General features: G+C 38.1%; 1 protein-coding gene across 1 annotated transcript in view; it reads right to left on the bottom strand.

The window, feature by feature from the left end:
* MBP (myelin basic protein) overlaps nt 1–20,126 on the bottom strand; it is an 81,146-nt gene extending 61,020 nt beyond the window's left edge. Inside the window, exon 1 of the mRNA XM_065753110.1 lies at nt 20,061–20,126. Within this exon, the coding sequence (XP_065609182.1) occupies nt 20,061–20,111 (51 nt within the window). The 5' untranslated portion in view covers nt 20,112–20,126. The remainder of the gene's footprint in view (nt 1–20,060) is intronic.
* Between the last annotated feature and the right edge of the window lie 4,228 nt (nt 20,127–24,354).

Below are 24,354 nucleotides of genomic sequence, written 5' to 3' on the forward strand. Positions count from 1 at the left end.
TGCACCTCTGCACAGCAGCAATGGCACTGAAAATACATAGCTAAATCAAATTTTCTCCCTCTTGTTACCTGTAGGGGAAATGTATTACATGGACCTAAAGTACTCAAAAGAACAAAACCTGCATAGAAATGAATGTTTCCATGGAGCGCCTTTGACATATGCAAGGTAGAAATGTCAGGCCTGCGAAGGGTACAAGACTATTAGAAATAAATCAGTCTGCCACTTTCTCAGTAACAAACCTCTTTTCTGGTCTCAAGCTGTGAAAACCTTCTCAGTTTCGCAGATCTTCAACTGACAGTGGACAGGTATTTTTTATTTAAAAAAACAAACAAACAAAAATACCAACAAGGCTACACAACTGACATTTTGACTCTGAAACCAGCGTCTCCATTGTTTAGAGAAAGCACATAAAACTTCACCTGCCACAGTAAATGTTTAACTTCATGGGCTTCCAAAAGCAAAACAGAACGCGTGCAATTGTGAGCTGTAAAGAGCTGAAGCATAGTTGTGTCGGTACGCAGAAGAAAACTGACAACCACATAGTTGATCTTTGCTCTGCTCCCCAGCACCAGACCAGATTTCAGGCAGACTACCATTTCACTTCAACAATTTTATTCTTATTTCATTGTATGCATACAATGCATTACTCTTACTGCACTGTATTCCTAAATCAAATTAGGATGTACTAGTACATCAGGATAAAAAATATAAACGACAACATATACCTAGAGGTCACTTCTATAGGCAGGTGGACTTTACTTAATAATGAGTAACCTCTGAGTACTTGGTTTTTGTTAAGAAGGTACCAAATTTAAAAAGGAGTAGACACTTTTAAGCATTCACAGCACTCACTGTTCAACTGGCAAACTACACTAACTCAAATCCTCTCTGAGCTTAATAACATGAGTAGAAAACATGCCTGGAAACAACTTCCACTGAACGCCAATAATGGACTTTCAACCTCCTAATTTAATTTTCATTCCCAAAATCTTTGCTCATGAGGAAAGAAAACCCACATGCTGCTATGTGATTTGTGATTTTTTTCTAATGTAACAGTATGGAAGCAAGATCATTCTCACTGCTTTACATCACTTGGCAATCCTTAGTCTTATGAAATTTATTTCCAGGCCAAAGCTATTGAATTACTGAAAATTACTGAAGAGATTTTATATTTTATTCCAGTTTCAAAATAGCTGCGTTTTTTGTTGTTGTTGATTTTAATTAGGGGTGGGAGAAAAAGGCACTTCTGTCTTTTCAAGTGGCAAAATATTTTCTTCCAGAAAACAACAAGTTACAGCTTGCTGCTCCAGCCAACCACCTTGTCTCACCCCCCCAGGTGTGTGTCCTGCATAGGGCCAGGAGAGAAGCTGTCACAAATAAGGCACTAAGTACACAGCACAAGGCTTTCCTGCAACTCCACCTATCCTGCTAAAATAGAAAAGGCTGGACTGTATGAGTGATTGATGCAAGCTCTTCCTCACTCCTCATTTGATTTCAATATCCCTATGTACAAAATGCAAAATCGTGAAATAAGCTATTAACAGCATTCCAGGAATGAATGTGGGTCCTGAAACTAATTAAAAGACATTGTTTTCAAATGTCAAGTTTTATGGAGGTTATAGTCAAAGAAGAATTAAAAAATGATTGCCCTTTTCCATATGTAAATAAAAAGTTTTTTTCAGATATCAGTTGTGAAGTACAGCTGGCATGGTAGTAAAGCTTCCTTGTTGAAGGAAACTGATAAAGGCACAAAATAGACTTCATAACTGTAGGAAACAGTTCAACTCCTATTTAAGGAAACTTACACAAATACACACAAAAGTGTGCAAACAAAAACTCACTTCAAAAGCACTTTGTAATTCAATTCAAAACGGCTTTGTAAAAGAGCTCCAATTCTGAAGCTTAAATCAAACAATGAGTTGTGATCAAGCAAGGTCAAACTAGATGGAGGAGGGAAATAGTTTCATGCAATCAGTCTGGTTTGTCTGTTCTCTTCTCCCTCCAAATTAAATCAGAAAGCTGCAACTCCATTAAAAAACAAAAAACAAACAAACAAAAAAAACCCACTTTCATTAATAATGGTTCCTGTAGAACATTTTTGCTCTTTTGTAGCAAAAGAGGTTTTTCACTTCTTCAAAGAAAACCAGTAAATACAGGTTCAACCATATTCCTCTAGCACTATGTTTTAAAATACAAAATACATTATTTTAAGAAAGAAATTTAGTCCATCAACTATTATCAACTTCAACTTCTATATGAGAGAATTAGCAGGAGGCAACATAGAGCTTAAATTGAATGCTAAATTTTGACAATGAAAATTATTTGGCAGGAATAACTACCTTTTCAGAAAGCTACACCACCATCCCAGGGATCCAGTCACCTGCAGTCTCACAAAGGGCCCAAATCTGGCAGATCTTCCAAGCAGCAGGCCAGTGAAAATCTCAGGTTAACTAAATGTTAAATCATAGCTGTCAATGATATTTAAATATAACAACTTACTAGAACAGAGGAAAATACACAGTATTTTTTTTCCATGAGTAGGAAAAATCATCCCAGAGCCAACAAATGCTGAAATCTACACTCTTCTAATTTTCTGAATGTGAATAAAAAAAAAACAATTTTAGAAAGCTGATTACTACCAATTCACAATTTTTTCTAAGGTATTTTAAGAGAAGCAAAATGAAGATTTCTTTTTCACATTCCCTGGTTATCTTATTAACCACAAAACGCTAAGAAAGAATATTTCAGAAGTCGTTATTCTTTGATAAACTGTCAAAACAGATTTTGTAAGACCATTTTAAAACATGCAATAAATAAAACAGCACACCTAATTAACATGTGACACAACTCAGGAGAATTTTAGAAATAACCTCAACTAACAACCACCAGGAGAAACTCAATGAGACAGCTTCAAAACAAGCAGAAACTGCCACCAGTCACTGCTTTGGTCAACTTCAGAGTTAAAGCCTGGACATTTTTTCACAAAGTGGAATATCTTTGCAGCAAAATTTGTCAACCACCTCAGTGTAAAAGGCATTACATCAATTATTCCTGCAAAAACAGGTACCTCTTCTGATGATTTTCCTTCTAATTCTGAGATTTCTGTACTCAAAACTAGAGAGCAATGCTTTCTTCCATGCTCCTAAGCAACCCAGGCACCCTCACAAAAACCACTGTGCAGTTACAATTGCACCCATATGACTGGAAGAAAAATGAGCCATTGTAATACGTGCTAAAAGCTAGCAAGCTGAAACACTGAACTGCATGTCCAGTACCTGAACTTTAAGATCTCTGATTTCTTGGAGGCAAAATTCATTTGGGAATAACAAACAAACAAACAAAAAAACCCCATACACAAAACCCACACAACTGTTCACCAAAATGTGCCCAGAAAGGTGACATTTTAATTGCTTACTCTCAGGCAACTTTTCAATCAGTGTTTACGTGTCTAAACTGACATTTACATTGCATTGATCTCAGTCTAGCAACAGCAAGAAAACAAAGCAAGAAGAGTGACAGAGATTAATGAAATGGCACAGGCCAATTTCATTACTTGCCACATCCTTTGTGTATAAAGGTCCTCTAAATCAAGAAGCAAGTCACAAGGTAACAGGATGCATTGTTTCATTCAGCAACAGTATCAATGCATTTTAATGAGAGCACATTTTAAATGGAGCTAGAGCACCTGATCTCACCAGTATTCTACACATTTTACAGGGTACATGTGAGAGCCCCAACTCAGCAAGTTCTGGATACATGACCACTGAGTAATCTACTGCACCAATTCCACTGTCACCTTCAGATACCAGGGCCCTCTTCCGGAGCCCACTTACACCCCAATACAGCCCAGACATGCACATGTGAATACTTACACACACAATTGTACTACTGTTTATCCCAACTTCAGTAAAGTCACGTGGCTTGTTTCTACCATATCTTGGTGATTTGTTATGCAACAAGTACAGGCAAAATGTTGCATTTTTTTCTTTCAGATCAAGAATTTAGCACATTTCTAACCCTCAGCAGCAGTCACTTAAACTACTCTTGCTTACTCCAACCAGCCAGTGGTGAAACAAAGCTCCAAGAGCCCAAGGAAATGACTCAGCCAAATCTCACACTTAATACTTCTTCAGTACCAGGTGACACTTGATTCATCAGCAAATACACACTGCTTGCTACTCACGTAGAAACAGGAGGTTTGCCTGCAGATTTAATTGCTTCCCTTTACATATGCCAAGAAAAAAAAAAAAAAAAGGTATGATCCAAAAGTTTTTCATTACTGTCTTCTAATGTCTGATGTGGTAAGATAATAGTCCATAATATAACTGTTCTGAAAAGCTGTTTCCATACCTTTTGACAAGCACGAACATATAATCTAATCATTGAATTAGAAATACACCACCTTGCTATATGCAATCCTATTCTTCATAAGTATTTTTTCCCTCCTTTCTCAACATATAGGAGTTCACAGAGGCAACACTGTAGAGTCAAAGACATCACATTTGAGAAGGGCTGGGTAACAGAAATTTCCAACTGACTGTAAAAATAAAAGTCCATCAATGTACTACCAAGGTATAGAAGTTCCAGAAGTGATGACAATGAAAGACTCATGTTCACATAAGATGGGAGAAATGGTAATACCAGTAATACAACCACACCTACAAGTAGCCACTTTTTCACTCAGTGAGCCAAAAAGCAAACAGAAACTGGATTTTAAAAAGATTATTCAGTTTATCAGAAGTTGATTCATTAATTTGGTTCTATTAAAAATTCCATGCACCTTCAGAAGAAAAGTGGAGTTAGATGGTTACAAAGATATGTATTCTCCATGTGAAAATTCAAGAGTTATATGTCAAAAGAACAAGCTTACTATTTTGTTTGTAAGTAATACACTTGCAGAATTTCTACTGATCACCTGTACAAGTTACAGGCTCTCTGGCAGAAGAAACCCGCGTTATCAGCAGGCAGTTCTATGCACTGCCAGGGTTTGTTTCAAGCTCTAGGTAGAAACAGTTCTCCTCCCAGCTTCCACCTTTTTTTCTTCAGTGCTTAACTTTCAGATCTTTAGTGAAGTTGTGACCAGTGTCTCTATCTCCAGAAGGAATATTTCAAGCAAGTAAAGATCACCATCCAGCTACTAAATAAGCTTTATGATTCTTCTCTCCATAAGGATTTGTCTTGAAAGATAGAGGACTGTATATAAGTAAAGCAAATCATCACCTTTTTGTATTGCCAGTGATCCCTAAGCACAGTACTTTATTGTACTCTAACAGTCTTTTATACACATTCTATTCTAAGCAGGCCATCTACACCTACAGCAAAAGGGAAATGGTGCATTTGTAAAACAAGAGCCATACCTAATATATAGTATTTCCAATGCTTTGTTCTTTTTATCTTTTTGTTAAAAGCTGATGACTGAACAGCCTGAACATTAGCTGTTTTCCATAGATAAAGAAGGTGGGTGCAACAGCCTACTTGGTTATGCCATGTACACATAGGGTCTGATCAATCAGGCTGCCTCCCACAATGGTATGTCTGGTTCTGTGAAGGAGGCAATGTCATATGCCCCACAGCCTCCCACAGTCTGCTGCTCCACTAGTACAGTCAAATGGAAGATAAGGTTCAGGTGGGTGGAATGCCAAAGGTGGATAACCAGTTGCATTACTGAACTCAGAGGACTGCCATCAACAGCACCAATTCCAACTGTCCAGCAGTCAACAGCTGCATCTCTTGGGGATCAGTGCTATGGCCAATACCACTCAGTATCTTTAATATAAACCCAGATGATAAAAATGGTGAGGCAATCAGCATACACAAAGGTAGAAATGCTACTCAGATGGACCTTGATAGGGTACAGAAGCAGACTAGCAAGAATCCTATGAAATTTAGTAAAAGTAAACCCTATTCACCAGTACAGGCTGGAAGCCAGCTGGCCAGAATGTGGCTGTGTATGTTTTGTACCCATTTAAGTTAAATGACTGTAAACGGTTGTATTGCAGATGTTTGAAACTGAAGAACACCTCCCAAGGTACATGGCAAAGTAAGGAACTATTAGCAAGAAAATTTAACTCCAGTTTTCCTTAACTTGGTAACTCAAAAGAAAAGACCTATGCCAGTCCCCATACAGTGAAAAGAGAGGAAGATAGAAGAACAGATGTCTACTTAGAGCTGTGATGCAATTTCTTTTTTCCTTGTTCTGCTTTTCTACTTTCACAGATTTTAAAGATACTCTGCTTGGAGCCAATATTGTAACCAGAGATGACAGCCTCGACAGCCTTCCAAGGAAAAAAAGCTGTGTGTGGCTAATGCAAGTTTAAAACCACTTGAGCAGTCATGGCTGCTCACAGAGGTAGAGAAAAACAGCAGCCTGACTGAGCATCCAAGAGCTCAGGGCTGATTTCTCCCCAGAGGGAAAGGTTTGTTACACTTTGCAAACATAGGCAAAAAAATGCAGACAGTAGTTAAAGAATTATAACCCATCAAAAACAAGAAAAGAATTATAATGCCAGGCACAAACAATAAAAATTAATAATAAAAAAAGTACCCAGCTTATAAAGCAATGAGGATACAATGGTTTTTGTTTATTTGGTTGTGATGTTTGTTTTGTTGATTTTTTTAGCAAATCATCTACAGAAAGAAAACAAAACAACAATCCATCAGCATGAGAGAACAAATAGAGTGCATTCTGTAAAGTCTGCAAGTTATTATACTATTCACACAGGAGTGACAAATGTTATTTACCAGGGATAACATGTTGTTATAACTCAGCTATAGTGTAGTTCCCAGTGATTAGCAAATAACATACTTGGATTCAGCTAAAACAAGATACTGAAAATCTATGAAATTAATGACTATTCCTCACTGATATTTACATTGCTTTTATAAAAGGACTCTGGTAGTACCTACATACCTATATTTAATTTTACATATCTTTTATGTACACTGACAATATGACCTGGACAGACTGGAGTGATGGACTCAGGTGAACCTCAGGAGGTTCAATTAAGCCAAGTGCAAAGTGCTGCACCTGGGTCACTGCAACCCACACTATCAGCACAAGCTGGGGAATATAAGGATAGAGCACAGTCCTGCCAAAAAAGACTTGGGGGTACTGGTGGATGGCAAGCTGGACATGAACAAGCAGTGTGCCCTTGCAGCCCGGAAAGTCAACTGTATCCTGGGCTGCATCAAAAAAAGCATGGCCAGCAGAGGAAGGGAGGTGATCCTGCCCCTCTGCACTGCACTGGTGGGACCTCTCTGGGAGTACTGCATGCAGATGTGGAGTCCTCAGTACAGGAGAGTCATGGACCTGCTGGAGTGCATCCAGAGGAGGGCCAAAAGCACAATCCAAGGGATGGAACACCTCTCCTATGAGGACAGGCTGAGAGAACAGGGGCTGTTCAGTATGGAGAAGGCTCTGAGGAGATCTGAGAGCAGCCTTTCAGTATCTAAAGGGGGGCTAAAGAAGGAAGGGGACAGACTCTTAGCAGGGTCTGTTGAAACAGGACAAGGGAAAATGGTTTCAAACTAAAAGAAATTTAGACTGGACATGAGGAAGAAGTTATTATAATAAGGGTAGTGAAGCACTGATGCAGGTTGCCAGAGAGGTGGTGGAAGCCCTGTCCCCAGAGACATCCAAGGTCAGGCTGGATAGGGCTCTGAGCAAACTGATGTAGCTGTAGGTGTCTCTGTTCATTGCAGGGGAATTGGACCAGGTGACCTTTAAAGGTCCCTTCCAACTCAAAAGGTGTAAATAATACAAGAACTTCCCTGAAATTAATTCTGTTTAGTAATACAATTAGCGAAACATACAGCTCATGTTATCTTCACACTGTAATAATTATGTATACATAAGAAGTCAAGAATTAGCTTCATAATGGAGAAATGAGTTGAAAGCTGTAGGAATTAATGACAACCCAACAGTGTATTTTCATCATTATACCCAGATCTCCAGCTCAAAACCTAATGTAAGTTATACTGGACTTGGATAATGCAAAGATTGTTCACTTCAGTTGAAATTCAGTAGATAAGATTCAGCTTATCTACCAGCCCAGACATGTGACTTCTTGAGGTAAAGTTCCTTGAAAATAAATTCAGAGAAAAAACAAAAGCTCTGATAACACCTGTGCAATATTAGAGTTAAACACACTTACTAGGGGAGAGACAGCTCAAGGCAAATTTCTCCTCGTATTATCAACATCCAACGGCTGAGTCACAACAGGCTTTTAGATCGCTTTCTGCTCAACCTTTCTAAGCTCGAAGAAAGATAAAAATGCAAAACGTACAGATTAAACTTCTACAGCCATATCTACAGGTAGATAAAGATACAAACATGCATGTGTATCAGGATCTGTGATTATAGTTTTTCATAAAAAGGAGGAGGAAAAGGGGAAAATTATGTTTCACCTCTTATTCATAAGAGCAAGCTGCAGACAGACTCCAGCTTTTCAAACTACATTGCTGCTGTTTTCCCAAAGGTTTTGCTTGCACATAGCCCACAGCAAATCACATTATATTAATGTGCAAAATCTATGTTAATGCACTGCTTGGCTGGCTGTTTCAAGCACACAGACGTCATGAAGTTAAAAGACTGCATTTCCCTCAGCAACTGTTACTTAGTAACCCCCTGCACATAAATAGAATTTTACATGACTGTATGTGAGTTGGGAAGGCTACAGTTTATTCCTCAATTCTACAGGCAAGCCAGAACCAAAAAGTCACGCAGGGAACTGTAAATCAAACTCTCACCGGCAGTCAGCTGCTTCTGCAGGTAGAGAGTTTAAAAGGAGAGAGAAAACCTATGCATAAACAGAGAGGTACTTCTACTGCCATACTCCTTCTGGTATGTCATTGTAAAGTAGGGAAAGAGACAACTTCAAAGATGGTAGACCACAGACGGATTTTTCTGGTATTACTCATCAACTGTGCAGTGCAAACTTCAGACACAAGCCAAACAGACACTACACAAAGCTCTTGACCTTCTCCCCAGAGGTAGGATAATCTACTGGCTACATAATTTCCAGGTAGGGCTGGCAGCAAAAAAAAATCCACAGTCAAAACAAAACACTTCCAATAAATGAATAAATAAATAAATGAGAATTTGTCTGCTTGAAATATAAAAATATTGATAGACGTTTTGTATTAACTTACATATTTGAACCTTCCATATACAGGCTACTTGTGAATTGACTGACAAGAGCATTCAAACTACCAACATCAGACATCAGAATATCTTTGGATCAAGAGACAGCCTTTTCAGCAGAACAGATAGCCTGCTGGAAATATCTAGGCAATTTTTTTCTTCAATTCCACACCACTGCAGAAGGACATACCACTAGTCTGCTTTTCCAGTCTCTTGCCTCTAGCACCCAGAGGTTTCATTCTTCCACAATGTTTTTGTTTCTTAAAACAAACAAAAAAAAATTGTCTTAAAAGCATTTGGTTGAGTTACACAGATTGCATTTCACAAATAGATTAATCTGGAGAGGTTACATGTATAATTGCAGTATTTCATTCAGTATAAGCAGATTGATAAGCAAATAGTTATAGTTCTATAAGCAAGTTTATGACCCATTACAAGAAGTCTGGCATATTCTCTCAACTATAGCTTTCAAATAGGCATCTTCCATTTCATCCTAAGAATTAAAAACATTAGGATTTTTAAAAGATCCTCAAAAGGAAACCTGGAAACCCTAGCCAAACAAAATACTGTCCTCACTAGAGCTCCCCCTGCAATTCTTCTGCTGTAACAGGTAACTTAATATATACAAGTTCTTATGGCAAAATCCTGAAAATCAATGCTTCAAAACATAAGTTGTGACTTAGAAATCTTTCTCTGTTGCAATCATACCTCAACACTAATAGGCTGGTAAGATGCCTTATATCAAGAAGTCTGTAGTCCTGTTAGGCATCCAGCATTTTTTCTTTCAAGAAAAACAAAACAACAGCAAAAACACCCGCAGAAGTACAAATAAAAACTCACCAACCAACTAAACAACAGTAATAAATAAATAAATGAACAAAAAACAACAACAAAACCAAAGATAAAAAAAATTGTGCAAAATAAAACCCAATAGTTAGGAACCATTTCAAGATTTGAAATGAACCCCACTAAAGATTGGCTATGAGAACTCCAGACGCTCCAAGATGTCCCTGCAGACCTCATTTTCTTAAAGCCCTAAGACCAAGTTTGGCAGCACACCAGCTGAATTGAGATCAGCGCAGGCGACTTGGCCAAGTCTCATTCAGTGATCAGGGCAATTAGCTGGCCATCTGGCTCTCTGCACGGAAGAAAGCAGCTCTGCACCTGCTCCATCCGCATACAGTCTGTAGCCTAATTGGTTCAAGCAAGCTGATGGGGCAAAACCAGAACAACTTGCCTACTGCTGAGACAGGTACTCAGAAGCTGGGATTGAAGCCAAACCCTGCTCCTGGTGCAGCCATCTCCCTCATGGGCTCCACATTCAGAAGGTCTCTAGCTTCTATACACAGCAAGCAGCATGACTAAATTGTGATCAAATACATGAAATTTAGTTGATTCAGAGATTGTTTTAAGCACTATAAGCTTTCAAGTTACCACAAATCTTTTATTCTCCCACAATCAGGGGACTCAAGAGCTGTGACACTATTAAAATATTAACTGCTCTCTACTGTCACATCATAGGCTCCCTCTGCACAGTCCCAGAGTAGAATCTGATGCCCGTAAAACCTCAACATCTCTCCTTGAAGGCAGTGGTAATACTTGGTTCCATGGCTGGTCAAGTATTTACTGTTGAACACCATTGCCAGGCCACCTACACAATCTCTTAGGTGAGCACTATTGCCCAGAGCTCCTCGAACTCCCAGGTCATCTACTGGCAGGGACTTTTTAGCCTCCTTCCCCTTGAGCTCCATAAAACTTCAGTTTTATCTATCTCTGTAAAGCCTATATAAGAGCATAACAGAATAATCATAAAGTAATAATAAGTAACAGAAAAAAGCGCCTGAGAAAAGAAGGTTTTAACAGACAGAAAAGTGCACTGAAGAAATTCCAGAATGGAGTTATGTTCCCTCTCCTTCCAGGTGGGCTTCAGAAAAGGACAATAAAAGGATTAAGGATAAAAGAAGAGGAAAAAGTGTTAAAGCTTGATTTTAAAAAGAATTTCACCAATTTCCTCTAGTTACCAGTACCTTTATTCATAAGAAATTATCTGAAGGAAATATAAAGAATGTTCTTAGCATGTTGAATCTACAAGAATCCTAAAACTAAATGTTGCAATTCCATGTTTTCAGCAACTACAAATCAACGTAGCTTCATTTAAGTCACATCTAAATATAATGGATTGCTCTGGTTTAGATCTATCTCAAATATATTATATACACTTTCTGATTGTATATTTGCTTTTGAAAGAAACCGTAGATCAGAACTATATCATAGGAGAGGACCCCTTCGTACCAGCAAATATCCTACTGTAACAGAAGGGAAATTATTTCTTCCAGCAGAAAAAAAAAAAAAAGAGTTTTAGTCTTCATTATGCACAGCTTTTGACCTAGAATCTCATCCCATGTGACTGAGCTCCAGAAATAACATCAATCCTCCTAAACATGCTGTTTTATGCATAGCAGTAGACCCAAGACAAAACAACTGTTACTTTATGTAGTGGAGTATCATCTATTTTGAGCTCTGAAGCCTTAACTGAATACTAAGATATATGGATATATTCTATTATCATATATTTAAGATACTAAATATATTGCTAAATATTTATTAAAGAGATAACAGTAGCAAATATTGAAACATCTTTTATGAGATATTAACATTCCTCATTCCTTACATCCGTAATGAGGTTCTGGTTCCGTCCCATAATCACCACCCTTCATCTGTCAAGTCTCATAAAAACAAATGGGATTTCAGATGGATAAGAAAAAGGAAAAAGAAAGCAATTATATAGGCTTTCTCATTGTGCGCCATAAGGCAAATTTCTTCAGCAGTAGAAAGCTCTGGCTAAACATTAAGAGAAAATGTAGGCTGTAGTTCATGAGGAAGAACAGAGAGAAATTTCCCTTGCAGTAAGCCTGCTAGTCACACATCTTCAAGCTCAGGCAGTGAACATACTGCAGCCACTTAGGGATATAAGCAGAGAACACTTCTGAATACACACTCACTGTTTTTTTGGCTAAAAAATGACTTTTCAAGTGGATAGGTAATGTTCAAGAAGTGTAAATTTTCTCTCACACAGTGTTCTCACCTTCCCAATAGAGCTGCTTGTCAGCTGGCTGTTTTTTCACTGTTTCCAAGTGTGCTATTGCCCTGTAAATGATTAACTACTATTTGTAATGCTACAGAAAATCAAAACATGGATCTGAATTTAGACTGTGTCGGAGATGGAGACACCAGCAGAAAATAGTGTGCCAAAAGTGGGGGTAAGGAGTAGGGGGATGGAGAAGATAAAGGAGGAAGAAAGAAGGAGGTGAAAGATTAGGAAAACATGCTAGACATTTAGTAAGTCAGTTATGACCACAAAACCATAAATCACTCAGATTTCAGTGTAACAGACTCAGATGGTATCTTCTAACCAAGACGCTGCCAGAATGTTGGGATTTCCATGACTCATGCAAAAAACTCAGCACTACCAGACAGTGTATCAAGCCCTGACGCTCTTACACAGAATGCGATTAACTGAGGACTCAAAAATGATAGTCATTTTTTTTTCCTTTTTTCTTTTTTGATAATAAATATCTTGTTTAAATCTCATTAGTGATAGATTTACTACAGTTTCTTGCTCTGGGTTCTTTTCTCCATCTTTTGAACTGTATCTAGTTCACAGGTACAATGAGTGCTTCTACGCCTCCCTAAATTCAGCACTGTTTAAGCATATTCTATGATTCTATTTAAGGTAAGTTCAGCCACACCAACCTGAATTTCACCCTGTGGTACTGCGGAAAAAAAAGCCACAAAATTTCCATTATCGTCTGTTCTTGATTATAACTCTATTCCTAATTATTCAATGTAATTGAAGTCCCCCTAATTATTCAATGTAAATGGTACGTACACTGTGGCTTCTAGCTTGTACAAATGTTGATATTGTTATGGCTACACATCCACAGGATGTTGCACTGAAAGATCAGATTGTTTTTCAAGTTAACCTTATCTCACTAATCAAGAATGAAGTCATATTACTTTGCTCAACGCTTTTTCAATTTCCTCTTGCAAAATGCTTTTTCCTCCAGCAAATACTACTAAACTTTTTCTGTCATCTTATATCTGAGGGCATGGGAAAGTTATCTAAAACCAAAAAACATTCCATGAGACCTTCACTCAAAGTGGAAAATGAGTTTTTGAACTGCAGCTGCAGATAAGTTATATTTATTCCTTGTATGAGTAATTGCAATTGCGTTAGAGATTGCTGTTTGTCATTCATCTTCAGCTTCTGAAGTGAAAAGAGAAGGTACTGTTAAAGTGACGCTTTGTAACAAATGCCTTATATCTTCTTCTGATGTCTATTTCATGTTTGCAGATTTTAGAAGTAAAGGCACCTTCCCTTAGCAAAGCAGAGTTCCTCTTTTCTCATGGCAGAATATTTAACATCAGCTTTTAGCAGTGCTTGGGTTTTGACTTTGTACTGATGCATGGTGTAAAACTGTATCTACCAACAAGTTTCACTGACTCAACTTCACAGTCAATCACACAATCAGAAATATAAGCCAGTGTGAAAAAGAGAAGTCAAATAAAACATGGCTCCGGCACACTTCTTTCCAAGTGATATCAAGGAGCATCAGAGAACAGAAGTGGCATTAGGGGAAGAAGATGAGGACAAATTTCAGAATACATTTTTACTGGGGTTTAATACTTCAACAAGCACCGTGAAAAAGATGTGCTGGTCACTGTCCCAGAGATTGGAGACTCTGTGTGGTTTGGGTCCACAGGTGGAGCTCAACAACTCTCCTATAATAGGACAGTGCTCTCCACTCTATCTAATGTTACAGACCTAACTGTATTCTAAAGTAATATATCGCTGCACTACATATATATATATATTCTTTTTAATATACAATCTTATAACTACTGGAAATGCTTATTTGTTTCTTTGACCTATCTTACCAAGTTTCAGAAAAGGTGATAAAACTTCTTGCCACGCAATAGCACACTGATCTACAAACCACCTAACAGTAGAAACGCACTTCAAGCTTTCTCAAGATCATAAACAAGTCAGACTTCATTTTTCTGGTCTGAAGTTGCCAGGGCATTGAACACCACCTTCTCAGATTGTGTTAAAGGCTGACTTTAACCACAGAAGCCAGTTCAGCAATCAGCCCAGATCACAGGGAGGTCACAAAGAACAGGAGGGCATCACACCCCTGTCCTTCCAGCTCCTTACCAATTTAAGTGGTGCTGTCATTACGCTCATTTGACGAGACATTTATGTAGTTCTTTATCGAAGTTAGCAAGAAATAGACATGAAGGAAAACGTATGAAACTGTACCACAGCAGCATGGCATATGACACACAAAGATCTTTAAGCAGTCTTCCATCTTATGCTAGTCAGTTCTGTAGGCTGGGTGGGAGAATAAAGCCTAAGACCCTTCCTCCCCCCAGTCAAAACCACAGTGAGTGCACCTCTTCCTTTTACACCCATGCAAGTTCAAACAGCTCCAGACTTAAATCAAGAAACATCAGTACTTAGCAGTTGCATGCACAACAGAAAAACATACTCAAAATGTGTTTGATATAAATCATGCCTACATATTTACTCATTTTTTCGTTGTAATGCAGATCTAGAGGAAATCTTTCAGTATGTCACAATTCATTCAAATCCTTCTATACTTTCAATAGGTGCTGTGGCACTGTCCAGTTTGTTGTTCACTTATATCTGCTATTCCTGGCGTAGAAGCTCTTGCTTGTCGCTTCCTAAAACATACAGCTAATAGTGGTGACTACATTGAAAACCAGTGTTTTGTGGCTGAGAATTTGCTCTGTCAAATTGTGTTATTGCACTTTTTGTATGTGTTGCATGGAAATACAAATGAAGCGTTACTTTTGGAGCAAACTACATATTTAAACACGTGACTTCTTCAATTTGGATATGAAAATTGGTCCCTTTTCAGTAGAGCTACTTGCCTGCTTAAACATTGAATGGGCATCAATACCACACTGGAACGATGCTCTTAAGGTTAATGTTTGATGAAAGATGTCATAGCTTGGCATTCTCAGAGGCTTCAAACAGCATTGTCCTTTCTGTACCGCTGTGATATCATCTCACTGTCTGAAGCACACCAGTGCCTGAAGGCCCCACTCAAGGTCTCAAAGCACTGTTATTAATAAAGAATGGCACTGCATCTGTCCCAGCAAGCAGTCTGGTTAGACAGAATGAAGGTTAAGAAATGAAACAGGAGGATAAAGCCAGCACAAAGGAAATTTGCTCAAGGCCAAATCTAGGTCAGTGGTAGAATTTGAAGAAAACAGACATCCATCAAATTGAATTGGTCTTGCTTAACCCAGCTTCACAGAACTGAAAGGGAATGCCTCTTCTTAAAGCAGTCTTTCCCTCTACTAGACCATAGTTTGACCAAATACTGGTGGTTCATAAGAATTCCTACAACATGCAACCTGTAAAACTATTCTCATTTCTTTCTTTACCTTCAGAAATATATTGAGTTGAGAGGGGGTATTCTAAAATACACATCCTTTATCTTAGAAACCTTTATCTTAGAAAAACAACACTTCAGTATAATTAACAAAACAAATTACTTCATCTGTGGCTTTTTGTGTGTGCTTTTTTTTCTTCTTTCTTGGTATTTTATCATGCATACCAAAAGGAAACGCCTGGTGTAAAAAGCAAACAAACAAAAAAAAAATCCAACAATGAAACAACTTACAAGTATTCACATAGATGTATGGTGTAGGACTTCAAGCATTCTCAGCAATCTGAGGAAGGGCATCAGCAGAGCACAGTATGAAAACGTTTTTACTTACAGGCTGTACAATGTCTATATGGTGAAACATATAACTACCGTACTAAGCCAGCCTGCTTCAGAACTTCACCTGTCTCCTATCAGGGAGAGACAGAAAACTTTCTGTCAATGTTATGAGGAGTAAGGTTGCAGGGGGTACAAGATCTCTGAACATTAGCAAGACAATCAAGGGATGAAGGAGAAAACAATCCATTCAGCATCAGCGTGGAAACAATTTGACTTACAGATACATGCTCAATGTAAATGTAACAATTCAGCTTGAACTAATTGTGCTGAATTTGACTTAAGCACTGAGAACTAGTTAGTTTATTACAATTATCAAATGAGTCACTTAAAAACATATTACAGAATCAAAGTAATGTAGTAATCTAAATTTGCTACACATAAAAATTTGGTCACTGTTGACAGGCAGCTCTGTAGCTGGAACAAAGTATCAACTATAGGCTGAGCGCTTTATCATCACTACATCTATTTTCAATTTCAGACTGTGAAAAAGCAGTTAATTTTCCTAAGTTTCCCAGAGCTCGATATCACAGACAGCAATTGTTTTTGGTTCCTTAGTGTTATTTACAGCACGCCTCAAGCACATCAAGGACATGAAACAAGTAGAGGATCCAACATTTCCAGTAATCTAACGTGTTCCAGGTGTATACAATATTAAGCAATCTCTTTACATGTCAGGGCAGTGGCTTTTAGTCCTCCATTAAGTGTCATAAGTACTAGGTAGCATATAGTACAGAGAAATCATGCTCTGTGGTCTTACTGATTTGGGTAGCTGCTGTTGACAACGACTAAAACACTTCTTCCCATGGGCCTAAACAATCAGCACTGAAGCTAAGAGACAGTTCTGATGGGTACAAAAAAAGTTCAGATATTTAGGGATGGTCATGTATGTGCTGAACAGAATTTTCTAAGACAAAATAAGCTGAGACAGGAAAGTGTTCTGATGCAGGTTTGATCATGAAAGAAAAAAAAGCTCATGGCACTTTGTAGCTCAATTGTGCAAAAAACAAAAAACAAAAAAAAAGAACCAACCAACCAAACAAACAAACAAACAAAAAAAAAACACAACACCATGGATCCACTACAATTCAGAACAAAGATCAATAAAACCTACTCTTTCAATTCAACATTTAGCTTACAGAGAATTTAAAGAAATTCAGGGCACAGAGGACAGACCATTATTTTTTGTTTTGTTGTTCCTGGGTGTATTTCTGTACATTCAAACCTAAATATTACCACTAAAAACAAAGTTTAAAAGTATCAATATTTACACATTTGACAGTGCGCTCAGTAGACCACGAAGTCTAAAACCATCTGAGGTAAAAGAAATGAAGCAAATTGCTGGGTTCATTGAATAGTTTTATGTATCTTACAAAAACTATTAAAAACACAGATCTGTGAAACACAAAACAAAAATCTGACAGAAACAAGATTAACTGCAGTATTGCTTTGAGTAAAAGGTGAGTACTTTTCTTGTTATTTAGGTCAAATATACTAATTTTCAAAGCATTCAATTAATTTCACATTTCTGCTCATAATATAAAATTATCCTTACAGCCTAGCATGCTTACAATTTAAGCGTATAACAATACTTTGAATGGATGATCACAGCACGGGAAGCCATCTAGTTGCCTTTTCCAAATTTGCCCATTTGAAAACATCATAGTTTGGTTATAGAAGTTTGATGAAATAACTGCCTTCTGGTCCTCCACTTCTGATTCTGTCATCAAATACCTACATTTACTGAAAGTAAAACAAAGCTAGATGCCAACTCAAACAAACAACAACAACAACACATCAAAACTACAGCAATTGCTGTGCTATAGGATGTTTAATGTACAACCAAGAGTTACAGTTTGGTAGCAATGTCTTTCATGTCACTATATGTTAAACTGCCATCTAGAGAACTGGACTATCTGTTGAGGAGCCAGTACAGTGTGCAGCAAATCTGATTATCACAGGTTCAAATCAGCAGCCTAAGATTATATTTTTCTTTGGGCGTGAAAACAGCCTAAAATTACAACTGATGAGTTCTGCAAAGAGCTTTCATGAACTGTTAGCCTTCCGCATTGAAGTTCTAGCACTAAGAGCTGAGAGTAGCAGACCAGTGTGTACACTGCAGCCTGTGCAAGCTTCCAACAATTGTCTCCCATACGGCACCACAAGACTGGTGGGAAAATGGTTCTAATTTATAGCTATATTGAACGAAGGCAAGAGAGACTTCACCTTAAAAGAAAAAAAACAAACACAACGTATGGTATTATTATTATTTTTGTTATTATTTTTGTTGTTGGGAAGAACTTTACTATTGCCTTTAAGGACTGAATCAAAATTGATTGGCTATTTGGAATACCTAGTAGCAGCTTAGCTATTTCCTGATTTAAAATATGCAGCTTTATCATTTCTTGGAACATTACTGCAGTCTTTCATGAGTAAAGGGAGATCTTGACTAGGCATTACCTACTTTAATTTTGGGGGGATTGTTTTATTTTTGCACTCTGAAAGGATGAGTGATGGACAGAAGATATTATGACAGAATTAAGTTTCCCTTCAAAACATTTCTGATAAGTGAATGTTATTTTCATTTCAGTATCAAGTACTCTCCATGGCCCACTAAGTAAAAGGAAGATGTGTAAGACGCATGACCCCAAAGCAGAAAAAGAGCTTTGATGTATTTTTCTAACCATATTTTGTGCTCAAAGTGCCAAGCAGAGGCATGCAGAGTGTGACGAGCTGTTGTGTACCATATATTAGGATGTGCATCTGCCATGCCACACCTGCACACTTGGTCAGAGAGAATCAAAATATTTGGTTAAGTACATATGTTAGTTCCATATTGCACTGGAAGAAGGCTATTTTCTAGAGGGGAAGTAACACAATATGTGAAGAAGTCGAACACAACTTGGTACTCATAGCATTTGTACTGAAACCGAAACCATTTTTTAAAATACTGCACAAATATGAAACAAAAATGTTACACCACCAGTTGTCCACTCTTCTCTACTGTAATCCTTCCAGTGTGCTTATGTAAAAGATGTCAGAGAACTAGCAACCCTATGAATAATGGCTTGCATATACCATTTAGAGATAGCGGCTTATCTGTGGCACAACACTGAAGAATACCTGCAGAACTATCTGCTTACATCATCTGTACGATGCAAAGGGCAATAACTTTACACACAGAGTATGAACTGTTATTTTGGGTGGGGATGGGTGGAGAGAAGTTAGCAATAGCTAGTAACAAGAAGCAACTTTTTTATATGTCTTTTTTTTTTTTTTTTTTTAAGATATGTCCTCCTGCACAATGCAGAAACACAGATAAGATATTATCACACAACAAACAGAATACTGCATAACATGTAAACTATAAAGTGCCAGCAGAGGCCTAAAAAGCAAGTATTTAACTACTAGTGAACATTTTGACAGTTCTCAAGGTTCTACTGGGGAGATTTTTAAAGCTGTATCTACTGACCCTGACAATCTCTTCCATTAGAATTCCCTTATTTTACATGTTTTATACAGTTTCCTTCTCATGGATAAAGCTAACAACTCCCAGAATGGAAAGTTATCAACAAGTAAAATATTATTCACCTCATTTGCTCTTAACAAATTTCTGCAATTTCTAGCTTCTATGGCTCAATTTATTAATTTCCACCATGACAACAAGTGCTATAACCAATGGATCTGAAGTACAAATACAAGACATCCCTCAATAACACCTCTGCAGCAAAATCTTGGTTTGGCTATGTTTCACAGGACCCTCTTTAAAAAACATAGCCATTATTAACAATGACAATTATAAAATTATAATGGTGAAAGTGATCTGGTAAACACACTAAGGTACAGAATATACGTTTCATAGCATAAATCATTACATGCTGAAGCACTGTCACAGGTTGTCCAGAGAGGTGGTGGATGCCCTGTCCCTTGAGACACTCAAGGTCATGCTGGATGGGACTCTGAGAAACCTGATCAAGCTTGTAGGTGTTCCTGTTCACTTCAGTGGAGTTGGAATAGGCAACATTTAAAAGACCTTTTCAATTCAATTGATTCTATGATTCTACATTTCTGAGGTGGTCTTGGCTCTTCATTTTTAATGCTCTTACCTTGGTTGACTTGTCAGCACTATGTTCTCGTTTCCCTACATGGTTCCCCATGATGGATCACCAGAACTTCAAATTCTGGAAGAGAATAAAAACAAAACAGATTTTGGAATCAATATATTCACGTTGAAATACAATTTAATTTTTCATCTGATAAAACAAAGAAACATCTCTCATACAATAAACAGCAATACTAGAAAGTTTTCACTATTATATAAAAACACGTAAAGGAGGAAAAATGAAGCATTTGGTTCACACATAAGCCAAGACTAGATTAGCATTCAGGCAGAAGCCTTGCTGTTATCAATTGATCTCTAACTGAAAATCTTTATAAGAGATCAGGTAAGTTCCTCAGAATTCGTATTTGCCATTACATGAACAGCAATTGCCAACAACAACAAAACCACAAAAAAACCCACCACACTAAACTGCTAACAATTTGCTGTGGATGTAAGAATGGATATGTTCTTTATAGCACACACTTTCATGGCAAGCACATCTGAAAGTAATGCCAGTCCCCTCTTTTAATTTTCTGGCTCACTGTGCTGTATCTCAGCTCTAACAGGGCTTATGCAGGTTAAACCACAACACTGAAATTTCAGCTTTTAGTTTAACTCTTGCGGTTACATTACATATTTCTTCCCATAGAGGCATGTGTTTATTGACAGTATCTTGCACAGCTGCTTCCTTCAGACAGTTTAATGGAGTGCAAGGTATCATTTAAAGCTCTGAAACTTAAAACTACACGCAAAAGAAGTTTCAAATGAATTTTCCCCCTCAGAATTATGAACTTTCACTCATGAAGTTCAGCTTAATGGTACTAGTCATAAAATTTACTGCTCTGCAATAAATATAATGCCACATACTCTTCATACCTCCTCTGGAGAACAGAAGGCTCAGGGAAGACCACAAAACAGTATTCCAGTACTTAAAGGGAGCTTACAAGCAGGAGGGGGGCTGACTTGTAACATGATCTGATAGTAATAAAGCAGGGGGGGAATGGCTTTAAACTGAAAGAAGGGAGATTTAGGTTAGAAGTCAGAGGGAACATGTTCACTGAGAGGAAAGGTGCTGGAACAGGTTGCCCAGAGAACTGTGGATGCCCCATCTCCAGAGGCATTCAAGGCCAACCTGGATGGGGCCATGGTTAGGCCTCCAGGACAAGGGGGTTGGAAATGGATGAGATCTTTAAGGTCCCTTCCAATTTAAACCATTCTCTGATTCCAGAATAAACAGAGCACAGCAGAGCCCCAGTCTCAGAGCACAGAGATAGAAAAAGACACTAGGCACTGATGAACCGCAATTGATACCATGGTGTGAACCTAAATCAGATAAATGTTTAAAATCATTTGCTGGCCAGTGGAAAGAAAAACAAAATTTTCATGCTGCCATGACCTGCAAATGATAAGACCAGTTTTCTTCTCAAGTGTCTGCACAAACCAAATAAAGTAAAAAACAGCAAAGCGACAAGCATATGAAGTAGCACCCTGAAGGCAAGCTGTTTGCCAATGCACTCCCAGTTTCAGTCTGAATAAATTCTTCAGAAAGATGCTAAATATTGCACACTGAAGGGAATTAAACACAAAACCAAAAAATAGGCTTGGAGAAATGGAAACATAAAACGCTATTCACTCTTCAGGAGTAGGAACTGAGAGTACACCTATGTCAGGTTTCACTATAGGATCTGATTCAAATGCCTTATGTAATGATAAAGTTACTTTCCAGCCAAGGAGACGAGAGCAAACAGCCTGTTAGAAAAAATACCTTCAGAGTGCCCAAATTCTTTATGCTATCTAATAAGTGGAGAAATCTGTAATCAATCCTTCAGGGAACACAAACTTCAAAAATTTCACTCTGATGTGGATATGAAGAGGAAACGTACAGCGCTAACCGTTCTGCAGATATCTGCTTAGGAAGCAAAAATGTGAATTCAGAGGGGTCACAATGCAGATCTATAATGATCAGAATACAGCACCAAGACACACAAGCTGTGAAACATCAGAATAATTCACAGAAATAGAAAAAATCCCAAATTTTCATTTTACACTTGAGCAGGTCTAGCTCACTTGATTAAAACCTGAGAACACAGGTCATTTTCACTTCAGAATGCAAGTACAGACTGCTGTTAAGATTTAAATAGCAATTATTTGATTCTCTCTGCTCTGAGGAAGCCCCACTGAATAGTTTCTATGTGTGCTGATCTTTATGCAATGAGTTGAGTCACTGACTTCAATGGGATTACTCACTGTACAATCCTTGTAGGAACCTGCAGCCAAGTATTCAAAGAATCTGAGGTGGGAAAAGATTTCTATTTTCTTTTAGTCACTTTCATAACATTCGGGTTACCAGACTAAGTAGCTCTGCACATAGCAATGCAGTAGTTATTAACAAGCATTAACCCATCCGTAGCCTTGTTGGCAAAGGAGCCCTTACATGCTTTATCACTGATAAACCATCACAAGAACAGTCACGAAGCCCCAAACAATGTGAAAACAGAACTACCATAGAAATGCAGGAATCCTTGTTGAATCAAACATGAATCAGATTTTACAGCGAGTTTCTAAAATAGGCCTGAGCATGAGATCGAGCTTATGACCATAATGGCACGAGCCCTCCAGCTTCCTGGTGAAACCCTGCAAGTTTCATAAATCCTGTGAGATGAAAGGTTTGGCACATGACAGTAAGTCACAGAGCTCAAGGAGACACTGTGTGGACAGGAAGGGATCAGAGTGCAGCAGCAGCAGCTCCCCAGGAAGCTGAGAGGAGGCACTGCAAAGTGCCGCAGATCTACCCAGCCCAGGAACCAGCTGGATGGGCTCTGCTGCCAAAATCAGCATTGCCCAAACACAGACTTATGCAGGAAGTACTCCAGCTATCCAGGCTGTTTCCTCCAGGAAAGAGCCCAGGGATTCCACCTGGGGAAATCAACTCAACTGCCTTCCCCCATCAAGTCACCCAACTTAGGGAGCCAGGATAGCAGGTAACCTGATGGCCAAGCCTTCCTTTCCACTTTCTTCATGGTAGGAAGCTGAATTCCAGCTACCAACACCAGAAACACCACTGTCTCACCCAAAGGAAGAAATCTCTCCTTGCTATCTGCTAAATGGGTATTTGTAGTTTAAAAAAGAGGGTTCTAATTATCTTTCCATACACACAGTGTCTTATAGAAAGGTTTAAGTAGTGATTCAGAGCTTCCATTGAAAGACAGAAAAGTGTTCCTTGAACTTTCTGAATATACCAAGAAACAAACTGGTATCAGGTTTTTGCAGGTTATGCTGTTTTGACTGCAAAGTATCATTTTCTTATTTACTGAAAAGAGACTGAGAAAATTCCAATCCTTCTAATTGCTGAACTCTAAATATGTCTTTCTCATCATCACTTTTCTATATTCTAAATAAAACCAAGAAACTTCAGCTCAGGAGCTAGGTGACAGTAACAATAAAGAGTGATATCAGTTCAGGAATTGCACGAGGAATAAGCCAATGCTTATTCAATACACGTGCAGCGCTACTGAATATTAATGGTGACTTAGTTTTGAAACACATATACTACCTAATGTAAATCACGGGATGCTGAAAATTGATTGTTAAATATTATCTTTAAAGAATAAGTTAGTTATGTAAAATACAGGTTCAAATCCTACCTCTTCCCACGCGCTTAAGTATGACTCAACAGAACTACACAGAGTAATACAGGTATGCAAGTACTTACATATTTACAAGTATCAGATCATAATTATGACCTTGTACTACCTTGTCTAGGAATACATATTCACCACATACTGACGTTGGTGAGTAATAGTGCAGAGGAACACTGCTAGATATGTATCCTAATTGCTCGCAATCTTACTCACATATGGAAGAGTCAGCAGAGAATATAAAAATATTCAGGAATTCATTTAAAAAATCCTGCTAAATTAGTGAATATTCTTTTGTGGTTTTTTTTCTACTACACCCAGATCATAGGAGACAGAATAAAATGGTTTAATTATCTCAAAGAAATGCGTAAATTCTGTCTCATATTGGTAGCCCTCTAAAGCAGACTCTTAGTTATGTACTTAGCCAGCAGTGACATGCAAAACATTTCCAGTGCCAGGCCTATGTTATGTAGCTGACATACTGCCCAGCATTGCCAAGGAGCTAGTTGGAAACGTAGTAGTTTTAAGGCTCTCAGTGTGATACATGTCTTTAGAAAGAAGCCCTTCAGCCCTGTTTTCAAAATAGATTGAGACACTGGGCATACCTAAACTACTTCTTCCGTATTCCCTCACCATGGTAATTTGGGACTCCAGTGCACC

The sequence above is a fragment of the Cyrtonyx montezumae genome, unplaced genomic scaffold (genome assembly GCF_038088225.1).
Source record: "Cyrtonyx montezumae isolate F1298 unplaced genomic scaffold, pur_monq_1.0 scaffold_8, whole genome shotgun sequence".
Taxonomy (NCBI): Eukaryota; Metazoa; Chordata; class Aves; order Galliformes; family Odontophoridae; genus Cyrtonyx; species Cyrtonyx montezumae.